This window comes from Chionomys nivalis, chromosome 2 (assembly GCF_950005125.1).
Source record: "Chionomys nivalis chromosome 2, mChiNiv1.1, whole genome shotgun sequence".
Taxonomy (NCBI): domain Eukaryota; kingdom Metazoa; phylum Chordata; class Mammalia; order Rodentia; family Cricetidae; genus Chionomys; species Chionomys nivalis.
This window is the reverse complement of record NC_080087.1, coordinates 25,888,794-25,914,001: the sequence shown is the minus strand read 5'-3', so window position 1 is coordinate 25,914,001 and position 25,208 is coordinate 25,888,794. Positions and strand designations below refer to the sequence as shown.

General features: G+C 42.5%; 1 protein-coding gene across 4 annotated transcripts in view; it reads right to left on the bottom strand.

The window, feature by feature from the left end:
- Nucleotides 1–1,298: 1,298 nt before the first annotated feature.
- Nucleotides 1,299–25,208, bottom strand: part of Hivep2 (HIVEP zinc finger 2) — a 189,930-nt gene continuing 166,020 nt past the window's right edge. For all 4 annotated transcript variants that reach the window (XM_057755256.1, XM_057755227.1, XM_057755236.1 and 1 more), the window contains 7 exons: nt 22,573–22,617; nt 16,221–21,770; nt 15,153–15,307; nt 11,903–12,078; nt 9,444–9,545; nt 7,856–8,751; nt 1,299–3,754 (listed from right to left, as the gene is read on the bottom strand). In XM_057755256.1, the coding sequence (XP_057611239.1) occupies nt 2,930–3,754; nt 7,856–8,751; nt 9,444–9,545; nt 11,903–12,078; nt 15,153–15,307; nt 16,221–21,374 (7,308 nt within the window). In that variant the 5' untranslated portion in view covers nt 21,375–21,770; nt 22,573–22,617 and the 3' untranslated portion in view covers nt 1,299–2,929. The remainder of the gene's footprint in view (nt 3,755–7,855; nt 8,752–9,443; nt 9,546–11,902; nt 12,079–15,152; nt 15,308–16,220; nt 21,771–22,572; nt 22,618–25,208) is intronic.

The window sequence follows — 25,208 nt, the reverse complement described above, 5'->3', positions numbered from 1 at the left end:
GCTCTGGACCACTCTGCCAGATCCCCATGGAACTAACTTCACTTTGCTTTTTATGCACGTACAGTTTTGCCCATCCTGGATCACACCACCTGTGCTTTCCCACTACATCGTTCTCCTAGTGTGCTCCCTATCAGTATACAGACTATAGAAAGCAAGGATCTGTTGTGCTCTGTACAGTACACCCAGCGTACAGAATGGTACTCCCTTGCAGGTGATGAAAAAGTACGTTGGGTTTGTCAACATACTATTTTCAGGCTGTGTTTCTAGGCTGTGATGGTTTCTCTCTTCCTACTTGCAAAACTTAGGTCCTGATTACAAATCCTGGCTACTCCAAGCCACATCTAGTGTAGTTTTTAATATTAACATTTGCTCACGTCTAAATCTCTATACTTACATGAACTTCTGGACAGCAAACTCATCCATTCTAGATGCCTAAGATCTTCTCAGCTCATAGTAGGTACGCAAGCAGTGTTTAGCAATGAAAAGTGAAGAAAAAAGCAAAGGCCCAGACTCTCCCACCCCTTCTCTCTCTCTCTCTCTCTCTCTCTCTCTCTCTCTCTCTCTCTCTCACACACACACACACACACACACACACACACACACACAAGATGTCAGAGGAGTAAGACAAAATTCTCTATACATAGTCATAATGTGTTGGAATTTCTTAAGCTGGTTGATTCTGCTGACCTTCAATTCACCTTTGTAAAACAGAAAAGACAGTCTGACTCATAAAACAAAACAGGTAAGTGATAAACCCACCAACTTGAGATTTTATCATAAAAACACTAAAGCACTAAGAGCTTTTGACCTTTTATGGTCATTTTTATTACTTTTGTTACTAAAAAGATTCTTTTCTTTAAAATCCCCATGATTTGAAGATATGCTATGGTATATGTCTGATGGTTTTTTACTTTAAAAACAGCAGCAAAAGATTTTTCTAGTGGAATTTCATTTGAATATGAGTCTGTGTGCTGAGAGTGAGATTGGGGGAAATGGTCTGAGACTACTCAGACACTGAGCCTGTTTCCCAGGCTCAAGCTTTGGTTTGGATGATACCATTTGTAGGACCACACTCTAGAAACTGCCTGCCATCTCTGCGATTCAGACGACCCACTGAAGCCAACAGCTGTCTTGTCTCCTGTTAAAGACTATCTGCAGTTGGCATACCTCACCATGGAAAGAACATAGTAACTGAAATCACCAAGTATAGGTTAATAGCATCAAAATCCTCCAGGAAACAAAATCAAAAAATGAAATGTAAAACACACACACACAAGAACTAGACACCTCAAGCATGTAATTGTATATTTATTTCTCTTTTTAAAGAACACTCCTTAATGTAATTCAATATACAAACTTGGTTTCACAGAATTATAATCCACAATATAGCACAAAGATAACCCAGATTGTGTGTGCGCATGCACATACATGTGCGTGTGTGTGCACATGTTGCTGTACCCCTCTCTCTACTCCACTCTTCCGGACCTGCAAAGGCTCTTCCCACCTTCAACACTGATCAAAAGCCGTTCTGAAGGTTATATACAACAAAACATCCTCCTCCCAAGAGTTGCTTTCTCTTGAAGGCTTCTCTTCTTCATTCCCCCTGAGACAGCCAGGAGTGACACTCTTCCCCTGTACAAAGGGCAAGGCGGCATCCCCTAATGCTGATGTTAACCCTGTAACCATATGGACAGGCTGATGGGAAGAGCTGGGGAGCAGGTCTCCATCCCCTTTCCCCGCTTCCACACCCAACCCTCAAGTCCAAGTGCAATCCCTCCGTGCAGCCTTAGTTCCAGTCACTATCCTGTGCAGCAAGAACCAAGATTTTAAAGCCCAGGTCTTTTCCATGGGCAGCGCACAGCACTGCCTACCAAGCCACCGGGCCGGCCGATAACCAAGCTTTACACAGTCCCATGTGCTTTGTCATTTGAATTTTTAAAGACACCCTAGCATAGGTCTGTGGCAACCTAGTGTCCAACTGAGTTACACAAAACTGTACCAGTGATGCACTTGTACATATTTACATGGGGCGGAATGTTTTTTCCCATATTTTTAGATGAGTATATAGATCAACATGTTCACATAAGACCAAATACTTTTAATATTATTTATAACTGATTTATAAAGCTTTGAAAAAACTCACAATAGCACATTGTTTACTTTAATGCTTTACGGTACTATCCATTTAAAATCACAATCAGCACTTAAGTTATTGTCAATCCAGCAAACGAGACAAAAAGAATTTACAAGTTAAGAACCAACTGATACATCCTTTATCTTTTTTTGTAACTAATGCATAAGTGCAGAATAAGATATTCTAGCTTAAATATCTTGCTTACAATGGACGTTTCTGTTCTAGTTACGCAACAGTAAATCCATGCTTCACATAGAAAAGCAATCCACAACATTAAGAAAAAAATGTACAATTTATGAAACAAAATAAATATTAGTATTACAGAATCAGAGCTGTACATAAAAGCTGTTCAGTTTTTATCATATAAAAATATGTTTTAGTGCAACCTCACATATATATTGATGCTGTTTTGCTTTACACCATTTAGATCCAAGTGTCCAAAAGAGGAAAGAAATTACATTTATTACAAAGCAGATACACAAATTCTAAAATATGTACAAATTACTGCTAAAAAATGCTTATAAGAATATAAGCAAAGTAAAGAAAAGGCACAAACATCTGTACAATCTTAAAAGTACCAGACCCAATAGGTTAATTTCAAATTTTGTTTTGGTCAGGCTCAAGATGACTTGTTAATTTACTTAATTGTCTTCAAAGTAACAAAAGTATTTATAATAGCCAACTACTGTAACTTAGGACAGGCATGCTATCAACTCGGTTACCTCTATTCCTAGAAAAACAAACAAAAAAAGGAGGGGGGGAGATGTGGAAATGAATGCGTCCATGCATCTCAGATCAATGTAGCTGATTCTTTTCCGCTGAAGGTTCATTGCCTTCCTCTGTGCTTAAAGATAATTCCTTGCTGCTGTGAAAGTCTGCCTTCTTCTCATCCACACTGCTCCTGCTGTAAAATGTGGAGTGGGCTATTGCAGTCTGTGATGTACCAAAACTATCCTTCTCACCATCGTGTAAGTCAGGGTGGGCGGCTGAGGTACAAGGCTGACCTGGCTCAGGCCCACTAAAGTGTCTAATGCTGACGTGTGCACTTTCCAAGGGTTTCTGGTGGGGCTCCTGCACCCATGTGGGCTGATCGGCCCCAAGCAGAGCTGCCTCTTCTGTGGCAATCCGGAGGGAGGCGATGGCTTTTGTGCAAGTCTGTATGTTTTCTTCCTGTTCCCTCTCTGTGGCATTTAGGCTGTCTTCTGAAGTGCTCTGTTTCATCAATAGCCGTGGGGAGGAGGGTGAACTAGGTAGACCAGATGACTGTAAAACTTGAGGGGTTTGTTTCTCATGCCGCCTGGAAAGGGTGTAGGGATCCTTAGTGAAGGCCTCCCCTGGTGCTCCTTTCTTCTCCTCAGAGCCCTCCATGGGCAGAGGCAAAGTGGGTGGAGGATGTAAACCGGAGAGGGCAGGTGGCATGGAGTGAACCATCTGGATCCCACCAACGGGCACCATGGGGATAGGAGCTCGCACTTGCTGCTGAGAGTGGAGTGGAAGATGACTGAAGAGAGAGTCAGTAGGACCCTCAGGGAAAAGGCTGGAGCCGTGATGTTCAGAAGCACCTTCTTGGTCTCCATGGAGACTGAAGTAAGGAACCTGAGGTAATCCTCTTCTTAGATTCTACACAGGAAAAGAGAGCACAGAGTTCGTTCAGATCCAACCACTTTCCATTCTTGTGCTAAACTTCCTCTCTCTCTTCCTCTCCCTCCACCCCACCATCCTCCCTCAGGATGCCCAGCACTTAGGAAGAATTTCTCAAAACTGAATAGATTTCTCAGCTGTCGTTGTCCAGTTCTTTAATGAAGGTGGGCTGTGGACAGTGGCTTTTGTTTCTAAACAGCAGGGTACTAAAGTATCCAGTGAATTTCCCACAAGGCACAAAGTCGCACACGGGCTATTTTCTTCATAAGAGCAAATGAAAAGAATGGATTCACCAGGAAAACAACTAACAAACAACGCAAGAAAAAAAAACCAAACCAAACCAAACAATAAACAAGTAGCAAATACTGATGGGATTGAAACTAAAAGGAGATAGCATTATCAACTACTTATATATTAGGCTGAGTTGAAAGATGTTCCTGAGACGAGGTAGAAATGACAAGTTGGCAACAGGCTTATAGGAAACCCTTTTTCCCACAAAGGATGGCTGGGCGGTTATGAGAAACCGCAAACCAGTTTCTGTCCCGTGCAATGTCTTGGGCTACAGGAACACATCCCTCCTCAGGAGAGATCACTTTGTGGCGAGCACCTATCTAGTTGAAGATATTCCTGCTGTGGAGAGGTCTTACTGTGCAAAGCACTGACCTACAAGAATGCACACCTACTAAGAAGAAACCTGATAAAGAATGCAGGTTTCTTCAAGGCCAAATCTTATAGAAATGACTGTGTTGAGAAGGAAGCAAGTAGTTGCTAACCATCACATGTGTTTAATAGTTAATCATTTATATTCAATTTTATAGCTGTAAATCAAAGATGATTATGCCTCAATTCCTCTGTTGATATTACTTATAACATAAATGTTTTCTTGAAAATTAAGCAAAAGTATTTAGAAATCGGAGCCAGATTTCACAGTTTTAGTCCTGAAACGAAGGTTTCATTTGCTATACTTGTTTTTGTAGCAGAACATAATTCAGATTGCTGGATTATTGTGCTCTAGTAAATATATCAGATCCTCAATTGCTATGATTCATTAATAATGTACTCCCCTGTTGGCTTATATGAGAACTCAAGATAGATTAAAAATTAGTCAGGTACAGCGGTAATCTAGGAAAGCAATCTTAAAATCTGCTGTAATTCATCTCAAGGATGCCTCCACTCTCAGATTCAAGCACTGACTCCTACCATTAAAGATTCACCCAGTTCTATTTAGACTTGAGCCTGACTCAGGAACTATGAATGATGCATATGCCTGCTACTGTGTGCCATGCTTGGAATTGGTTGTGCTCTGGGCTACATCCTTTCCAAGCTACAGACAAATTTTTGTTTGTTTGTTTCTATTAACACAGATGAAATGGTTCAGTCACCAGCCTTGGGATCACCAGAACCTCACAAGCTAGGATGGGGGAACATTTCAGGACTCAAGAAGACTCCCCTAAATGCTGTATACATAAAATTCCTGATCCTCCACTCTGCTTTAAAGAAGAACAAGTCCTCATCAAACACTAGTTAAGGCAGAGGAATCCTAATGCCTGTGGGATTAGTAATTATTTGGAACGATAATAATCTCCAAAGAAAATGAATTATTTGGAAACCATAGTTATCAGAGATTTAATGCTTAAAATAAAAGGCAACTTGGGTATGTTTCCATTTTCCTGTTATGTTTCCATGTGTTCTTTGTGCCATCCACTGCATAAACCTCCTGAGAGTGCAGATCTTATCAGTTGGCCAAGGAAGGGGTCAGCGGAAGACACTAGGGGAGATGTACCATTACACAGATCTACTTGAGATTGCCGACTCTAGGCTGATAGCAGAGTGATGGATTAGCTTCTAAAACTAGAAGACATCCTGTGTCCTAAATCCAATAAAAGCTGGGCTCTCAATAGACATTTCAGATTCAGACTGTCACTGATCAGAAGTGAAGTGATGATCATAGAACTGGATGAATAAAACGCACAGGCTTTTAAAATTCTATTCTCTACCAGAAGATGTGAGGGTTGAATCTTAGTGCTGCATGCTGCCTTCCCTAAATCTGCTCTCTAGCCCTAAGTTCAGACTAAATCAATTATTTCTTGTATCAGAGTGGGCATCAGAGTCTTTTCCTACCAGTCACTGTACTGTGGAGCCTGCATCAATGTTGGCACAATGACAGCAGAATTCTAGAAAAGGGACTACGGTTAGTCATATTCCAGTCTGATGTTTTCATACATTATTAGATGCCTTCACCTGAGAAAGCAGTCAGGAGAACTACCTGTCAGAGCACAGCCAGGTCTATTTTGCTCTGACCAGGAGCATCTTGTTCACACCTCACAGAAAGTTGAAAAGTTTCCCTGCTCATCCAAAAGGGACGAGTGCACAGCAACAGACCTGGACTGGGTAGCAAGCCAAAGGCTGTGTCAGTGATGAGGTCTGTGAGCTCTGGGAGATACCCAGCCATTTTAAAAAGAAACAACAAAATAAACTAAACAAAACCCTGCACAAAAATTAGTACAAACTCAGTAACTGACGAAACCCATTTTCTTCCAACTACTTTGTAGTCTCAATGAGAGGGTCAAAATTAGATGAATTCTTTTATTGCTTAATTCCTTTAATTAATTAGTTAATTAATTCCTTAATTCCTTTGCTCGAGTTTAACAGCATGTTAAATCAATGTCTCTGTTTTCCCGATGTGATTGCCTGAAAAAGTTCCACCACCTCATACAGGCCAGTTATGGGCCATTTGTCCAAACGCTGAATCAAAAGCTTCAGGGATGATGGGTCAGGACTGGTTTAGTATGCCCTGCCAGCATCATCGTGTCTCCATCAGAGGAAGCATTTGATGCTACCCCAGAAGGACTTCCAGCTTCCCATCCATGATGCAGTCACTTAGGCTGCACAAGATTCGTGGATGTGCAAAAATGTAGTGTCTTTTCTTAACTTGCTAGTGTATTAGGTTGAAATCAGTCATGTCCATACTGCTGGGCATTTCTCTGCAGGACTGCAACATCAGGATAAAACTTTGTACCTGATTTATGAAAAAGGGTGATGAGGATACAGGGAGGAAAGCTGGGAGCTTTCCTGAATTTTGAGAACGACAGTGTGAGCTTACGATTCAAGACAGCAGTAGGTGATAAGAAGGAGGGAACAGGCTGCAAGGGCAGGGATAGACAGAGTTAGGAGTTGGCAGTGGCTTCTATGACTGAGAAAGGCCATGCTATATCAGATAGAATCCAGAGCAAAGAGAATACTGACAGAAACAAAGATCCGGAAACTAAAAAGACTCTTAAAGCAAAAAAACCCAGAAGCAGGCCTCTGTGCTGCCTGTCTTTTGACAGCCCTCTCCAGATGAAAAGAGACACCAAGATCTCCTGGGCTTCTCTCAACGGCTTGTTACTAAAATCCTGGTTTCAGGCTGGTCTATGACCACCACTGCTGCCACCTTGGTCTATAGTAAAGGTGAAAGGCAGAAGCCTCAGAATATTCTCGAAGTTCTCTGACTGCTCATTTTCTACGCCTGCATTCTCACTTAGCATCTCTACCAGGTAAGAACACGACAACAGCAACAAACACAGAAGCCTCTGTGCCTTTGACTCCTGAGCTACCAGAGTGTCACATTGCCTTTTTCTCAGCCCTGACCATTTTCCCATGCGCACTCATGTCGGGCAATGTCATGAATATATTTTTACCAAAGCATTTTGGAAGTCAAGGACGAGGACTGGATCAGAGTCCTCACCTGCTGAAGAGTGCCTATCACTATCACGGGAGTGTCCTCATGTTTGACTCTGCAGGCATGCCATCCCCAGGGTTCATGCCTCGAATTAATTAAGCTTAGAAAACATTCCAAAGGCTTCACCTGTTCCCAGCTGGAAGTTCCCTCCTGATCTAATGCAATATTATACCTGGAATAATGCCACAGCCACGTCACCAACACAGTGTTTAATAAAAATATCTTCCTGCTATTTGTATTAATAGGTTCGCTCCTTCCCTCAAGAGACAACCACATTATAATAAACTCCTTACTATTATGATACGGTAAATACCAATGTTCTGCAGCTTTGGTGGGAAGAGAGCTCAGGTCATACTTACAGGAGGCCCCAATACAATTGGCTCTGTTTGCAGATACTGTCCCATGGATGATGGCGGGTTATGATATAAAGCCCTTCTGGGAGATGGTGCTCTGATGGCCGTCATATATCTTTTCTCTCTTCTGGGAGAAAGGTCTCTTCTTGCTGTCATGTCTTTTCCAGGAGACAATGGCCTCCTTGGGGACAAATGCCTTCTTGGCGAAGCATCCCCTTGAGACATCTCTCTCCTCAATGCCGCTTCCTTTCTTGGTGACAGATGCCTCATGGGTGACAAATCTCTTCTAGGTGATAAATGTCTTCTCGGTGACAAGTCTCCTTTGGGTATCAGATACCTCTTTGGCGAATTATCGCGACAGGGTGAAGAATCATATCCTGGTGAAGAATGGTGACTCGACGGGGAGAAGTCCCTTGGGGAAGAGCTCGGCTCCGAAGACAACATGGCCTCTTCATCCATGCAACTCGGGATGTCTAACCTGTCTTTGTCTGGTTCAGAGTCCGTACTTTTGCTCTGGAACAGTCTCTGATACTCTGTCATCTGGGTATCTTCGCAAGAGTCACTGGGTGTCACGAGCTGAGTAACCTGAATACTTGGCAGAGTAACCAAATAGCTGATCAATGAAGAATGTCCCAGAGAGTTATCCGGAGGTACTCCATGGGGTACAGCGCCAACATTGACAGGCAAAGAGGAGAACCTAGGAGGCTGAGGACTGGTGCTTCTTGACCTTGTTTTGGGTGTCAGATCTCCCTGGTCATCAAAGTCATCATCATCTTCATCATCGTCATCGTTGTCATCTCCGTCTTCGCCATCAGATTCCTCAGCATCTGAGAACTGGTGATCAGTTGAAATGCTGGACATGCTATGCTTCTCAGATGTTTTGTGCAAATCTTCCATATTTTCTGAAACAGTCCAATAACAGTAATTAAAATCCCACGTTCGAGGCTGGGAGCTCGCGTCTGCCCCAGCACTCTTTCCCAAAGCTTCCCTTGGCCCCTTGGCCCTCTGAAACAATCACATCTCTGAGCTACCCCTGGACACTTACTTGCCCCTGCCTATTTGGTTTCATCCCTGAGAAGTCCAGAACAGGATCACATGCTTTAGACTTCAGAGATGTTGCACTGGGAAACTCTAAACAAATAGGTGTGGCTAGTATTGCTGATGAACAAAGGCATCGGCCATCACTGCTGCTTCAGGTGCCAGTTTGATTTAAGAGGTTTGCTGACTTTCAGATTCTCTACTGACTGAGGGTAACCATGGATATTTTTTTTTTTTTACTGAGTCTCCTCTAAATAGGAATACTAACGCATTAAAATGCTTTCATCTTCCTCCAAAAGCTCCATAGCATATAAATCATAACCGCATCCTCCTCACACACACACACAGCCCTTCACATTTTTAGATACAACTATGTTCCTTGTAAGGTCTCCCCACCTCTAAAAAGTGACACTTGAAATATCTTTATTTCTCATTAGTAGTTTCCAAGCAATTCAGTGTGCCATTTCATTTCCTGCAGAATATTTAAGAAAGTGACAGGCAGTCACTGGGTTATAAAGCCCACCAAAGAGGCCAATCAACTCAGTAAGTTACACACCTGCTTCTTCAGTTTCTGTGTCCTCAACTGATGTCATTGAGACTCCCAGCTCCAGACATTTCTTCATGTGTGCTTTAGATTTCATGTGTTTCGTTAGGTTTCCTGGGAAACACAAACATGAAAACAAAAGAATTAACTGGCTCTCAAACTGTGGCAATTGAAGCCAAATGTGTGTGATGAACTACCTTATGTATATACATTTTTCCAAACCATAAAACATATCGAAAAGAAATTCAGGGGTCAGCTGAGATGTGTAGAGCCTGTTCTTTCATTCTGATGAAATTAGCACGTCATTTTCTGCTATCATCTTGACAATGCAGTAGCCATGTACCAGGATGCATCTGATTTTCAAGAGCAGGCTCCTAGCAGCCTAGCTGAAACTCAACCTCATGGAAGCATTTGTTCTCTACTAGAGCTATGTTTCTATTAAATAAATCAATAAATCACAAGTATTTTTTCTAAAAATTTCTCTCACATTATTATTAATTCGTTGCTTACATACCTAAGGATTCTATATATTAGTTTAATAACTCCAACAAAAATATTTCTACACCTTTATTGCTCTTATCAAAACATCTTATATGCAATTTTTTAAGGAGCTCAAAAATTTGGGGGCTATAATGATTCTTAAACATATAAGTTACTTAAATTTATTAAATTTCTGCAAATTCATAAAACTCATCTGTTTCTTGTTGGGGACTATTATTTTAAGGTGTGTTACTTTTGTTCATGCTGTGGGACATTTGTTTAATGATGTAAAGATGCGTTGCTTTTGTTGATGCTGCATTTGTTTAACTCTGTAAAGCTGTAATTCTTTGTCTGTCTTAAACACCTGATGGTCAAATAAAGCGCTTAATGTCCAATAGCAAGTCAGTACCAAGCATAGGTGGGGGACTGGCAGTCAGAGTATAAACAGAAGAAGAAAGGAAGAGAAGGAGCAGGACAGAAGAAGGAGAGGAGGACATCAGGGGTCAGCCACCTGTGCTCAGAAAACAGCACTCTGAAAAGCAGGTACTTCAGCAGCAGAGTCCTGCAGGGCTTCCTAGAATGTTTTGCTCACCCCCACAAGACCTCTAACTATACACTTCCAAAGGCTGTCGTGGCAATTCCATTAATGATCCAATATACACCATTTCCTGCTGATGGTCCAGGCAATGGTTCAGAGCCAATTTAATCAGCTACCTATAAATGGACTGTTTCACCATCCAGTTCCATGCACCTCTCCTGACAGCATGCCCGGTGAAGACATAACCTTTGTAATGACTGGTGGATTTGCAGTGTGTCCTAAAAAATCACCCTTTTAATTTTCTTTCCTCTCAGGAACTTCTCAGTAATCTGGACCATGCTAATGGAAGTGGGTATTTAAAGAATAGCATGCTTATTTCTTTTGAAATACAAGTGAATATGCTCCCTCTCTCTTCTTGGACTTCAGGTGAGGCATTATGGACACATAAATACTTTCCTAATAAACATCAGATATTTGAAGACACTAAACATTTATACTTCCATCAAGAAAACACACTTTAAGGTTGTGGCTACAACTGAAATAGGTATACATCTCCCTACAGGATTATCGTAATTCCTATTTGCTTTTAATCGTTGATATTAAAGCAGGTTACTTGATTTAAAATTCAAAGTTAAGACTCTGGAAATGAAGTGGGGTTAATGAGGGGCTGTCTACAAGCTACTTTAGATAGACCTGACAACTCAGGGTGAAGATTTTCATCATATCACAGAATAATAGAAATGTAAGAGCAACAACCAAGAGCAAAACATCTCTGCATAAATCAGCCTACTGAAACAGATATTTGGAAATGATAGAATGTTATTTCAGGGCAGGTCCGAGACTAACCGTTGAGGTCTAAAAGTCAGCCTTGTCTCCATGTCGATGAATACACAGCAGAAGCTATCAAATCTCTATACATAATTAATGCAGCTATGGATGGAGGGGGCCCACCGGGGACTCGGTGGGGCTTTACATTATTTATACTCTTGAAACTGACGATGGCACATATTTTCTTCCCAGTTGCTTTCCTTGCTTAGCCACTGCCTCTCATGTACTGTCTCCCTGCAGAATTTCAATATTGGTGCAAATATTATCTAGCCCACATAAATTTCCCACATGAAGTAATGGCTATCCAGGCACTTCTAAGCCACTTCCTTCAGAGACAACCTGCCTGGCCCTGTGTCTGTAGCTCTTAATTAGTCATAAAAGGAGCCTTCCAGTCTCACATACATCCTTTGATCCTGGGCAGAAAGGAGGAAATAGATCTCAGGGGGTCATATTTTTCACAAACAAAATAATCTTTATTGTTGGTGAAAGTGAGTTAGAAAATAGTATTCAGAATCCTAAGTAGCTAGAAGTTATCCTGAAATGTATCCCCCACTCCCCGCAAAAAAAAAATAAAATAAAATAAAATACAAAAACAAAAAAAAGTCAGCAAAAATCAGGCTTTTACCTTTCGTCTTGAAAGCGAAATTACATAACTTGCATACATAAGGCCGGACATCAGTATGAGTGCGTATGTGTTTTTTGAGCATGCTTGGCTTCTTACAGCGGATCCCACACTCTTCACAAATGTACTTTCCACGTCCACGTCCTCTGACATACACATAATCTTCGTTTGATTTGTACCTATTTGAAGAAGAGGCAATCCCCTGTGATTTTAAACACGCTTAGCATGTGATACATCAAGCCAAAACCTAATCATTGCCTGACTTCAATTTATATGAGGGTCTTTTCCTTCTTGACTTCTATGCACCCTGGGAAGTTTATACAGCAAATACTTGAGACGATTATATAACAGATTTATCACTGTAAACAAAATGTCACTCCAGATGGAATTACATATTTACAGATGTAGTACCCAGATGTTCCAATAGGTTTACATAAGCCTAAAGAAATACAGACCTCAACCTGTATCTGCATTAGTATTTCCTCCAATCAGGGAACCTTGCTAAAAGCATAGCAACATATTAGAATAATCATCCTTCATGCATAATCTGTTAACATGACATCATCTACAATATACGTGTGCAAGCACTCACTCCTCTACACTTGCTAAAATAAGCACAAGCGAGAATAGAATTCTTCCTTGCAATCCTGGCACATGAGCGCCTCAGAAATTTCATCTTTACACAGGCTGAGCTCACTTGTCTACAGGTTTGACCTGTCCTTCCTTGGATCACGAATCTGTACTAACGTGGAGTCTGAATGGTTTCTTGAAGGCACCGTTGCATAATGAAAATGAGAGACTCTGGAATAAAATTAGTATTTGTTTCCTGAAGGATTTCACAGAGAGGTTTCAAGGGGTTATCTGAGGTCATCCACTTCCATGAAACTGAGTAGACAAAGACTTAGATAGAAGAGAAGCAACCCACCCAATGTTCTGCACTCTCATTTTGCTTAGAGAACAACAGCAGTCAGTACATGGCAAGTTTGTACCACACAATCAGTGAGTAGTACAATCTCTTACACGGCAGCAAGGCTAGAATTTTAGATCTCATATCATTCTGGGAAGAAAGCATTTCTGAGGGTGCTTTGGGTAGCTTCCAACAGTAGGCTAACATGCAAAATTCCTTGTTCAACTGTGTGTGTTCTTAGTGGTATTTAGATCCATAGCTGATTTTCCATTCTAAAAGGTTGGTGAGTACTCCCATCTTGCTCTAGCTGATACCCCCAACAGGTACAAAGACCAATTCAAATTTTCAGAAAGCTTTTCAAAAAGAAAAATATCCATCGACCTACTGGGAGGCCAATTCTTCTATGGATAATACTTCATCTTAGCATGCTTGACATTTTGGTCAGTACTAACCTCGGGGGAAAATGAAGGTCAACAATTTTGCAAGCCCTTTCTCTTTTTATAAAACACTTAACTTTGGCTTGGTCTTCAAACCTGTTTTCTTTTCACATTTGATTTTTATAATAAATCAGAGTGAATCCTCAAGATACAGAAATACCCTTCTCTGTTCAATTTTCTTCTGTTGCTAAGGCAGTGAAACTGCTTAAGGGGACACAGTGATTTTACAGAAAGCCAATATTCTTCAGGGAAGAGTACTCCAGGTTTATCTATAGCCTGACATCATGGCTGATTAGAAACACATCTTATCCTCTAATGAGAGCTTGTTTTCGGTTTCTTATGATTAACTCACTTCCAAAATGGAATAAAGTAAAATTCTACATAAATCTATATATGAGCAGAATGTGTCCAGATAGCCTCTTTACTCTATAATAGTTCTGCAGACCCACAAATCTAGCTGATACATATGAATTTTGAAAAAGAGTAATTTAAAGAAGTACTTATTAACCGTATCTATTAGGTAACCTGGATAATCTGGCAATAATTCTTCTGTGTTGCTGTTACCACTTTGTAATCAACAATACAAGAGATGGGAACACACTGTTTGGAATGAAAGCCTGGGTACCAGAAATGGGTAGAGAACTGGTTCAGAGATTTAAAAATGATTGGACAAGGAAAAAAACTAAAATGCATGTACAAGCTTTCTGAATCATCAAAACACAGCAATGAGAGATTCTCAAACATGCTTTGACTTATGTTCTCCTTTGGTGGAGATAGACTCCCCAAAGCACACAGTAATCCTGCTGGCTTCTGCAAGCTAGTGGTACATATGCAATTCTCTGAAGAAGGCTGGTACACAAAAGTACGATGCCTGATTCACGGAGACCACGCTGTCTCTCAGGAAAGATAAAATTCCGCGTGCTTCTCATTTGCATAATGAAATGAGGAATGTCAAAGTTTACTGTGGTCAAGTTCATTGCATACGTGCAACTGTAGTAAAAAAGACTCAGTGAGTAAATGGGGCAAAAAAGCCAAGGGCAACTCAACTATAATAAATAACTCCAAATTGGTCAAACTACGAGAAAATTTCTGTAGTAAAAACTAACATTATTTTATCCTTCAAATACTATTAGAATGAAAGTATGTTCATGAAACTATGTAATTTATTGATAGGTTGGTGAGATAAGACTAATGGCATGAACCCCAAAATGTAATTAAATGTTTTTTATCTAAAATCATAGATCAAAACTTCTTCCATGGATTACATCAAATAATATATTTCTATTGAACCATAAATCTAGCTATTACATGTACTTACTTTCTCTTAATATACACATAAGAAAACCACTGGACCTTACTACTTGAGTTTCAGTGGTTCAGAATGTTTAAAAAGGGGTTGATATCTACCAATAGAGACAGGGAACATGGAGAACTAAATGCAATGTGATACCTTGACTTGAATCAAGAGCAAAAAAAGGACATGGGGTGGCGTGTGAGGCTCTCAATATCCCGTGAAAATCTGCAGTTCACAGAAACGATTTCTTAGGAATATACAGAAGTATGCGTGATTTCACTAATATCAACACAGAATACAAATATGCCCACGTAGTAATCCAAATGCCCTTAAAATATTAAATAATGAAGGAACTTAAGTGAGACAAAAGGCTGCCAACATAGATTTCATATAAAATTCGAGATGTGAGACACACGCATAGCGGAGCCATGCTCACTGACGACAAGACCTAGAAGATGGATGCAGTTGCAATCTGTCACCAGCCAGAGTTTATACATTTGACTGCGAACGGAAACTCCCTTTGAGATTCTGCAAGCGTGCCCACTATTTACCACAGGCAAACACTCAGGACCTTCCACACCAACAGGAAACATTTGACATTTGGGTTTTCCTTACCCCCCTTCAAAGATCTTAATTCGGATTGGCTCGGTTTGTTTGGATCCAAGATCTTTATCTCCGTGCATCTCTCCTTTCCCTCTTTCCTTTAAGACGTTTCCCACTAATTTCCTTTCTAGTTTGCTGCCAAACAAGAAGGGTGCATCCGGTTTCATCTGCAGGGTCAAAAGAGAATCATTTCACATGCTTTCTCTAGGATACACTGGCCCGTGCAGCCCACACTCCTGTCACCTCAGAAGTTAGTTTCAATTCCATAGTGAGAGGCTGTGGGCTGAATGCAGAAAACAAAAAGGACACTGGGGGTAAAATCAGAGGGAAGACGGGTTTCCAGATGGTGAATTCAATGTTTGTTTAAACGCAGGGGCACTGGCTGGTTCACACTTCCTCTGCCCAGTGTTGAGAGAGACTTCAAAGACACATTCTACATTTTTGAAATAGCAAGCCAAACAATCCATATTAAGAAGTGGTTTCAAAAATCACTGAAGGCAAAATAATCACAGACATGCATGAGAAACATACTTTTTCAATCTCTATTTTCCTCATTATTAATTTGGTTTATTCTAAAGTTATTTATATTTAAATTTTTTACATGTAAGTACTAACTGTTTGGGAGCAAACCAGCCAATAACAATAACTGGGGGAAGACATTTTTGAAAAAGATATGGAGAATATAAATTGGATCACGGATGATGGCATTTGCTAATCTGAGTGCTAACACCCTTCACACTTTTTCCCCAATCCTTTCTCAGTATCCATTTTTAATTAGTTCCCCATTTTATAAGCCCCTGAATTCCTCATATCTGTGCTATTACTCAGAGGACACAGGAAAAGTGACCAATGGACCTTCGTCTCAGTGGGAGAAGCAGCCATGGCCATCCCCTGAGGCTTTCCTGGGAGCCCACAGAGTTAAGTGCAGGCTATGGCTTCTCCATCCCTAGGTAAGACCAGATCACTTAGTATTCCCTAATTTGTGTGAAGCTTTAGATCTTCCACCCTTCACGGTACAGTCTGCCTACTATTAGACCCCCTAAAGCACACTGTGTTTTCTGACTCTGGGTCTGTACTTACCTGTGCAAATTGCTTCCAGGCACTGGAGGATGTGAGCTTGCCAGTTCCGGGCCTGTGCATAGCAGCCAGAGTATAAATTTCTGCAGTGATTTTTTGTTTGGATCTCAGAAGGGCCAGCGTGGTCTTGGTGTTCAATCCTGATGGGTTTGGGTTACAGGAACTAATGCACCATGAAGCATAAACTGAGGATTTGAAGGTGGCCTGTTGCACAAAATTGGGTTTTGTATAATTTAAGAAGCACCAACTCACAGTAGTTGTTGTCCGCAGACTAGGGAACTGAAGGATCTGCTGGAAATCTGTCACGTCTGTGAAAAGAAGAGTGGAATTTGCCACATTTCCTCCAGGGCCAGAGGCCATGTGAACCAGCATGCCGAGAGGCAGCTTGCGGGCCTTCCCTTCCTCTTCCTGCTGACTGCCTCCTGCAGGCAGCGAAGAGCTCTGAGGGCTCAGGCTCATGTCTGAGGCCGTCTCATCAATGTCCAACTCATCGGAGGACTCTCTGCTCTCCGAAGGCCCACTGAACTTCCGCCTTGGAGGTGCCCTGGAACCCGGAAGTATCTCCCTGTTGGGAGGGAAAGGCCCGCTGGCAGACGGGTGGTCTTGAGAAGAGGAAGGCGACAGGGAGGAGAAGGAAGATGACCTTGACTGGGAGCCATCCTTGGGCTCTGAAGCACACCCTTGCCTCACTAGTTGGGGTTTCTGGGGGCGGGAGAGGCCCTTCTTGATGTCTGAGTTGGTCAGCTCCACTGCACTGAGCTCTTCCACAATCTGCCCATACATCTTCTCCTCTTTCACCCGTTTCTGCTGCTTTGTTTCCATGAAGAGCTCCAAACTGCTGGCAGGAGACAGCATCCGCTTGCTGCCTCCGAGAGAGGCTGCGCTGTCCGAGGTGGACGGTAAACACAGGGGGATGGAGGATTCTAAGCCCAGAGGTAAGGTCTGAGGTACTTTCCAAAGAGGGTATTTCTCCAAGCCTGTGTGCTGCCCAAGCACTTGGGCTATGTTCAGTCCTATCCCTTGCATGGCTGCATTGGTTACCAGTGTTCTTTGGGTCATATTCTCATCAACCTTGCATATGACAATTGCGGGGCTATTTTGTCCGAGTATCTGAGAAATGCTTGTGTACATGACGCTGCCGTAGGATGGGACATGGGTCTGGATGCGAACAGGAACCACCGTTCCCGGGAGAGACTGCAAAGGCCCGGCATTTTCAGAGGCAAAATCTTCTCGAAGAAGCTGCTCAGTGGGCGTTTCAGTGGATTTACTGATTGGGTCTGACGGAAACTTCGGAGGGAGGTTCTTGGAGTGTAGCCCTGGTGTTGCGGAATAACACGGGTAAGTCTGTTCTTTCGCATGTGCGTAGTCAGCGGATTTCTTTCCAGTGTGTTCTGCTACGTGCTCTAAGGGGTAGCTAGAATGAATGTCAGCTTGGAAAGAAGGCTTGGTGTAGCTGTTCTGAGGGTGAGGAGCAAAGGGATGGGGGAAATGGGCCTGCCACCAGGGAGGCTGCTGAGCTGGCAAATGAACCATACAGACAGTCGGGTACTGAAACTGAAACAAGGCATTCTGGATAGGGGAAAATGGGACCGTGTCTTGATGTGGAAACAGATGTGGCTGCTCGGGTAAGTGCTTGCTCGCCATGTAGGGTGCTGGTGGCATCAACGGATTTCTCAGAGATTCTTGACTGTCCATGTGCATGATCTGTTGTTGGGCAAGGTGGAGTGGTGGCCCTGAGCTCAGCTGGCCACAAGGGCCGACCACCTGCTTTCCTGTGTCATCCCCCGGGAGAGGCGGAAGCACAGAGGACCATGCAGCCCTGAGGCCAGCGTGCAGTTGTTCCATCTGCTCCTGCTTGACGCTGGGGTCAACACCGGCTTCACCTTGGACAATTTCTGGGGAGCCGCTAAAGGAAGCCTGTCGCACCAGAAAGCATTTCTTCCTCTCCCGGGACGGTGATAATGTTGATGGAGATGCTCCCGCCACCGGAGCGTGGGACAGATTCCCGTAATCAAATGATTTACTCCGTATCTCTGGGACTTCTGTCGGATGAGGACAAGGCATTTGCTCGGAGGAGCAACGCCGCATTTCTTTCTGGTGGTGATGACCTGGGACAGACAACGAGTATGAACCCGCGGGAACAGTCAAAAACTCAGAATGTTTGCCACTCTCATCCTGCTTAGGGGGTGCCGTGAGCTTAACCGTTTCTTCTCTCTCGAAGGACATAGAGAAGCTGGAACTGTGTGACAAGTTGCTTTCTTGGCTGGGACTTCGAGAAAGGTTGGTGCCTGTGGACTCAAAACTGGACTCCCCTGAGGAATGCTCCATGTCTGCAAGCCGCAAGCGTTTCTTTTTGGGAGGCAACTTCTCAGCAGGGAGTTGGGAAAGGGTCTCACTTCTCTGAGGCCACTGGAATTCCTCCACAGGTTTCTCTGGCTCCTTGGCAGGAGCTTCCTTCTCCTTCTCAGGCTTGTCGGGTTCCTCTGTGACTCTGATTTCGGGAACCTGTATGTTGTGCTGGCGAACAAGCCTTGGCTGTGTATGGTAGGAAGGCTGCGGCACCTGATGGGAAGGGGTTGGCTTGCTTCCACTTTCTGCACCATCCCCTGGAGGAGCCCATTCCGGGCTTACAGGGGCTTCTAAAATCTCACTGTCACATGTCTCAGAAGGTGAGGGGGTCTTGTCCTGTGAACCGGCCACCATTTCTGCTGACTCAGATCTTTCAAAGGAATTGGGCCGGCTCAGCGAGTTTGTGTGCTGAATCACTGAAATCACATTTCCAGGAGGCTTCCTGGCCAAGTCTGACATCTTGTCAGGATCAGCAGCTGAGGGCATATCCTCGGACCCAAGAGATGAACTTCCAGATGGCAGCTGGGGACGAGCTGGGTCAAAACGCTCAGAGTGACCATGAGGAAGGTTCTCGTGGCCAGGCATGGCAAAGCCACCCCTTCCTCCTTCCTGCATCTTGGGGTCATACTCTGAAGACATCATGCTCACAGGGGCACTTCCCATGCCACCACAGATCATGGGCACATCCTCCTCATCCCCCACACTCTTCTCTTTCCTGCGTTTTCTGTTCTCGCAAGGAGTCCCAAACATGGTTGTCACTCCCTGCGAGGGCACAGAGGGGTCCATGAAATAGTCTCCTCCATGCTTCAAGGAACTCAAGCAGGAAATGTCCCGGTAGCTTGGTTTTGGTGTTTCAGGGTCTTCCCACTTCTTATATGGTTTACGGCAGACATCATAGTCATAGCCAACCCTGTCCCCAGGAACTAATTTTTTGTCCTTCATAGATGAGCTGGCAAGGCTCTTGGACAACCGGGCAGGGTGCTCAGACTCCATGTGCCCCTCCTGTACTGATGGCAGCTCGAAAGCTGCTTGTCTTCTGAGCATGCGCTGGGGAGGTATGCCTACCGTGCCGGGATAGAACACATCATCTGACCCTGTCATCCGTTCATCAAACGAGTGACTTCCTCTCAAAGAAGGAGGGATAGTTAAGTTAGTTGCCGAGGAAGTTGGCATGGAGTTGCTTCTAATGAGGGGTGAAGAGTCCACGGGCGCCTCTAAGAGAATCGGATTGCTGCCGGGGAAGTTTCCTGGGTAGAGTTTTCCTTCATTCCTGATGGATGATGGGATGGCCTGCGGTTGCCTGCACTCACTGTTGAATTTTGTGGGCTTCAGCATGCTTGCTTGAGTAGGGTCCATTTCTCCTTTGCTGGGGATCAGCTGGGAGACAGGATCTTCAAACATCTTGACCTCCAGTCTGGTGTTCACATGAGGTAATGGTTCCATGATGCCTCTCCGCCCCATGGTGGTGCGCTCCTGACCAGTGGGAGTAACACTGAGCGTATTCCTTGGACTAAGTCGACAGTATTTTCCAAAGATGATTTCTTCATAAGACTTTGCATTGGTGTTGGGCGGGCTTATCTGCTGCTCTGCACTTTCTGAGCGAGAAAAGTAGCCCGAGTCAGTGCTTCCTTTGCTGTGTGGGCTCAGAAGGTTGAGGGATGGCTCAGAGTCTTGTCCTTTCTTCTCTGAGAGCCGCAGTGCAAGTTTCTGCTTCACTGTGTGAGAGTCGTCCGCCTTAGCATTTAAAGACGGATTTGGGAGCATGTCAGAGCTCAGATACTGAGAGCTCTCATTAGGTAGCGGGATCCCGCTTTTGGGGATAATCAAAATTGGCACCTTCATCGGACCGCCCAAGGATTCTTCCAAGGACCCATGGTAACCACCCCTGCTAGCAATATCCAATGGGATGGGAGGACCGGGGCTCATTTTATCAGGAGCCTCCGCAAATAAAGAGCTCTCCTCATCCGTGTCTGTACTCTGCTCGCCATCCGAATGTATCTCTGCTTCTACATCAATGAAACCGGCCTCCAGGTCCAACTTAGATACAGATGACTCTGTGAAAGGTACCAACCCGGCCTTAATCGCGTGGGCATGAGACTTCCTGTGCTTGTATAAATTGCTCTTGGTCTTGAAAGAGAAACCACAAGGTATGCATGGATATGGCCGCTCACCGGTGTGTGACCTGATATGTTTCTTCAGGACGCTTGGTTTGGCACACGCCCTGCTGCAGTACGGGCAAATGTATTTGCCTGGCTTTTTGGGTTTGTGCTCCTTCCTGTGAGCATCTTCCGCCTGTTCGATACTTTTCTGGGAGTATTGGCTGTAAGCAGGGTTGAGACTTGAGATCTTCTTTCTAGGATAACCACCTCCATGGCTGTGGATAGGAAAAGGGAATAAGTCCTCAGAGGCAACGGATGGCAAAGGGCCAGGGTAAAGCCAGGGAGGGCCTTCTAGGCTCTGGTGTGGCTTGTTGCTGTGCATGATGCCCTGTGGCAATGAGTGCTGAGGGAAGGAGAGTGAGTGTTGGCATGGGTAGGGGCTCGGACGGTGCGGCGGGTATTGCTTCTCTGTGACTTGATGGACGCCCTCGCCAGGCGAGGCCAGCTTCCCAGAACCAAACAGTTGTGCTGACGCGGCATTTCCGATTTGCTCAGGATCTATTTGTGGCTGCCGCTGTCCTTCCTGACTGCCGAAAGTGCTCATCTTAATAACAGCTGATTGTTCCTGCCTCCATCTACCTGACACACTGTCAGTTTCTCCAGACCTTGAGGTAGCTTTTTGTCCTAGAGCTGTGTCCCCAGTGTCCATTTTTGTTACACAAGGTCTTAAGTGCTACTTTGCCTGGAAGCCAAGCAGACTCATGGAGTGTCTCCAAGGCTGTGCTTTTTAAATCTGGGTTGCTTCCATGTTCTTGGTTGTCTGCAAACTTGTGGACTGTTCCCTCTCTCTGGAACCTTCCACACTCACACTGTAATCGGTGGGCATTGGATGGAAATGTCCTTGAACCAAGCTATAATACAGTTCTCTCCATCCTACAAATGTCCATCTTCAAAAGCAAAGTGCAAAGCTGCAAAGGTTCCTTATGGCATTTGATTTTTTAAAAAAAAAAACTAGGATGAAATTAGGGTGCTGAATAGTCCAGGAGAAATTCTGCCCATCAGCTACAGCAAAGATCAACAGCCAGCTTCACCAAAGTACAATGACCTGAAGGACAAGAAAGCAAGTGGTCATAAGAGTCTCCAAATAAGACAGCAATACCCATGTTAAACCGTCAGTCTGAAATTGGATAAACTAAAATGTTTTTCATTCTGATAAATTATTTATAGCTATTGCATTAGTTACCTAATTCAAAGATATTAATTTCAAACCCAGAATTATGTCATAAGCATAAATTTCTTCCATGCCTAATATGCAGACAAGTTTTATAAGTACTCCTTAATTTTGTTTAGGAATTGTATGGGGAGCCTGAATTCAGTGGCAACGCAACATGCTTCTCAGCACGAGTATGAGGCCCTGGGTTCCATCCGCATATACATCCCTAAGCATCTGAGGGTCAGTGTACTGTAAATATTATTTACAATATATCATTTTTAAAGCCTTAATTAGAAACTTGAAAGCTATTTCTAGCCAAGTTTTTGTGGCTTGCTTGCAGAAGTATATTTCATAATTTCATATAGCTTGAAATAAATTATACTCATATATCTGTATTAATATAAAATATAAAGTAAATAATAAATATAATCAATGTTATGTAGTACATGTATAACAAAATATAACTACTTGGGATTTTATATGTTAATACAATACATAAGTACATTTATAGCTTGAAAACAGCAATCAGCAGAGCTAGATCAAAGATTGATAGAAGATACAAAGATCATCAAAGAATTTTGGTGACATTGTATCAAACTGTCTTAACAAAAACAGTCCTAAAACTTTCATAACCTGAAAAGCAAAGCCAACTTGGAAGACAGTTTAAAGGGTCGTTTAAAAATGAAGACGTTACCGGAACAGTTTAGAGTTCTCATGGGCATGATTGTCCTGACGCGACCTGTGTACAAAACAAACACCATTAGGAAAAACTACTGCCTCAAACTACAGCATTATTATACAAACATAATGTTCAATGCACCAAGGATGGAAGTCTCATTGCTATGTGCCTAAATCAACGACAAAGATTATTTTACAATGTACTCTCCTAGAGTGGTAAGCCTTATGCTAGGCCACCAAAGTAGTCATAAGAGTTGAGCCAATGCTTCCTTTGAGAGATCGTACAAATTTTCTCCAAGTAAATAAGCTATAAAAAGTTATGTGAGGCATATGCCAATATGCTAATTATTTGAAATAGAAATCAAGAAAGTAATCCCATTTGCAATAGTTTCAACAACAACAAAGAATATATTTAACCAAAGAATTGAAAGATCTCTACCATAGAAATTATAGAACATAGATGAAAGAGACAGAAGAGAATACATAAAAACTTGGAAAGATAATCTAGCTACATGGTTAGTAATAATCAATATAGTTATATAACCATACTACCCAAAATAATCTATAGATTTAATGTAATGCTAATCAAAAATACCACAGACATTCTTCACAGACAAAGAAAAATAAAATTCTAGAATTCACATGGAGACATACATGTGAGGTATTATTCTGCCTTAAAAAGAATGAAAATTTGGGGCCCATCACAACGGCTCACTTGGAAAAGTTTTTGCCATACAAATATGAATTTGAGCCCCAGAGTGTTGAGGAGACAGAGACAGGAACATGATTAGCCAATCAGTACTGCCAACTCAGCAAGTTCCAGATTCAGTGAGAGACCCATGCCCCAAAATAAAGTCAAAGAAGGTGGGAGTGATGGATGAAGACACGTGTTGTCCCCACCTAGTCTTCACATGCACACATGTACATGTGCACCTGAACACATGTGTGTATTTTAACACACAAACATGAACACACAGAAGGTGAGATCCCATTGTTTGCAATAACTCATGTAACTGAGGACCATTACAGGATGTGAAATAGCCCAGAGATGGAAAAACATGAACCATATAATCATGTCCCTATGTGAAATCTAAAACGTTCTCATGGAAGAGGAGTTGGGAGCAGAGTGGAAGCATCCTAGCTATTGGGAACGGTAAAGGGAGATGGGGATCGCTGGGTATTAGGAAAGTTAGGAGCAAAAATTTTACTGTGTTATGAAATAGTTATGAGAATATAGATCACAACTTGCCATATAATTCAAACTTGAAAAATAATCTTGAGCTGGATTTAAACATTACAGTATTGCATGGTGACCCTGTAATTAGATGGATTTTGTTTTATATAACAAAAATTTAATTTTTTAAAATTTTTAAATTTAAATTTAAAATAATTTAAATAATTATTTTATTTATTAATAAAATAAATTTATTAAAAATAATAATTAAATTTAATTATTAAAGTTTTAAATAGTAACTATTTCTCAAGACTGATAGATATAGCAAAGCTTGACCCACTGCTAATTGATGACTGACCCACTGCTAATTCCTTAGATATCAAAAATTGAAAATTGGGCTGGTTGGTCGTGGCACATGCAGGCAGGTGGTGATGGCACCTGCCTTTAATCCCAGTACTCAGGAGGCAGAGGCAGGTAGATCTTTTTTGAGATTGAGGCCAGCCTGGTCTACAGAGCTAGTTCTAGGACAGGTTCCAAAGCTACAGAGAAACCCTGTCTCGAAAACAAACAAACAAATAAAAACAAAAAAAAAGAAAATTGTGGTTTTAAAATTTTGAATAATTGAATACATTTGAATATTTAAGACTTGAATATTTAAATGAGTTTACTTTCATAACATTTAAATTACAGAAGTGTGAAGGAGTCCCTCAAACAAGGGTGAGGAGGAAGGACCACTTGGTAATTGTAAAGACTTTAAGTGACTCCCAATAAGGAATCCTGAATGTAGTATCCAATGGATCCTGAGGCTTTGGAGCTAAGTCCTACCAGTCAGAATAAAAGCGGAGATGTCTCCATGATAGTCTATGTGGTAGTCCTTATTGAAACAAAACAGCTAAGCTAATGGCTGAGAATCCTTCACTGCAAGTTTACTTGTAAGTAAGTGCTTATGCACAAAGAATTGTGTCGAAGGACTCTGAAAGCAAGGCTCACAGAGAAAACAGAACCACAAGGAAAAGCACACGTGTGTACTGACCAAAACTTGCTCAGGAGACAGAAACTGAGTGAAGGAAAACTTACTGCATATGAGTAAGCATATTATAATCCTGTTTTAATAAAAAAGAGATTGAAAGTGGGTGATGGTGATGCACATCTTTCATCCTAGTACTAGAGAGGCAGGGGCAGGCGGATCTCTGAGTCCAAGGTCAGCCTGGTCTGCAGAGTGAGTTACAGGACAGTAAGGGCTGCATAAGAAACCTGGTCTTGAAAAAACAAACAATAGAAAAAAAAAGGGGAAATGAAAAGAGGTGGAAGATGGACAATTTCATAAAGATGCTACTGTGTGTGTGTGTGCACATATGTGTGTATGTGTGTGTATGTGTTTGTGTTCATGTGGAGGTCAGAAAACAGCCCCAGTTGTCCATCTGGGTGTTGCCCACTTGTCTGTCTGTTCTTTTGAGATATGGGCTCTCACTTGCCAA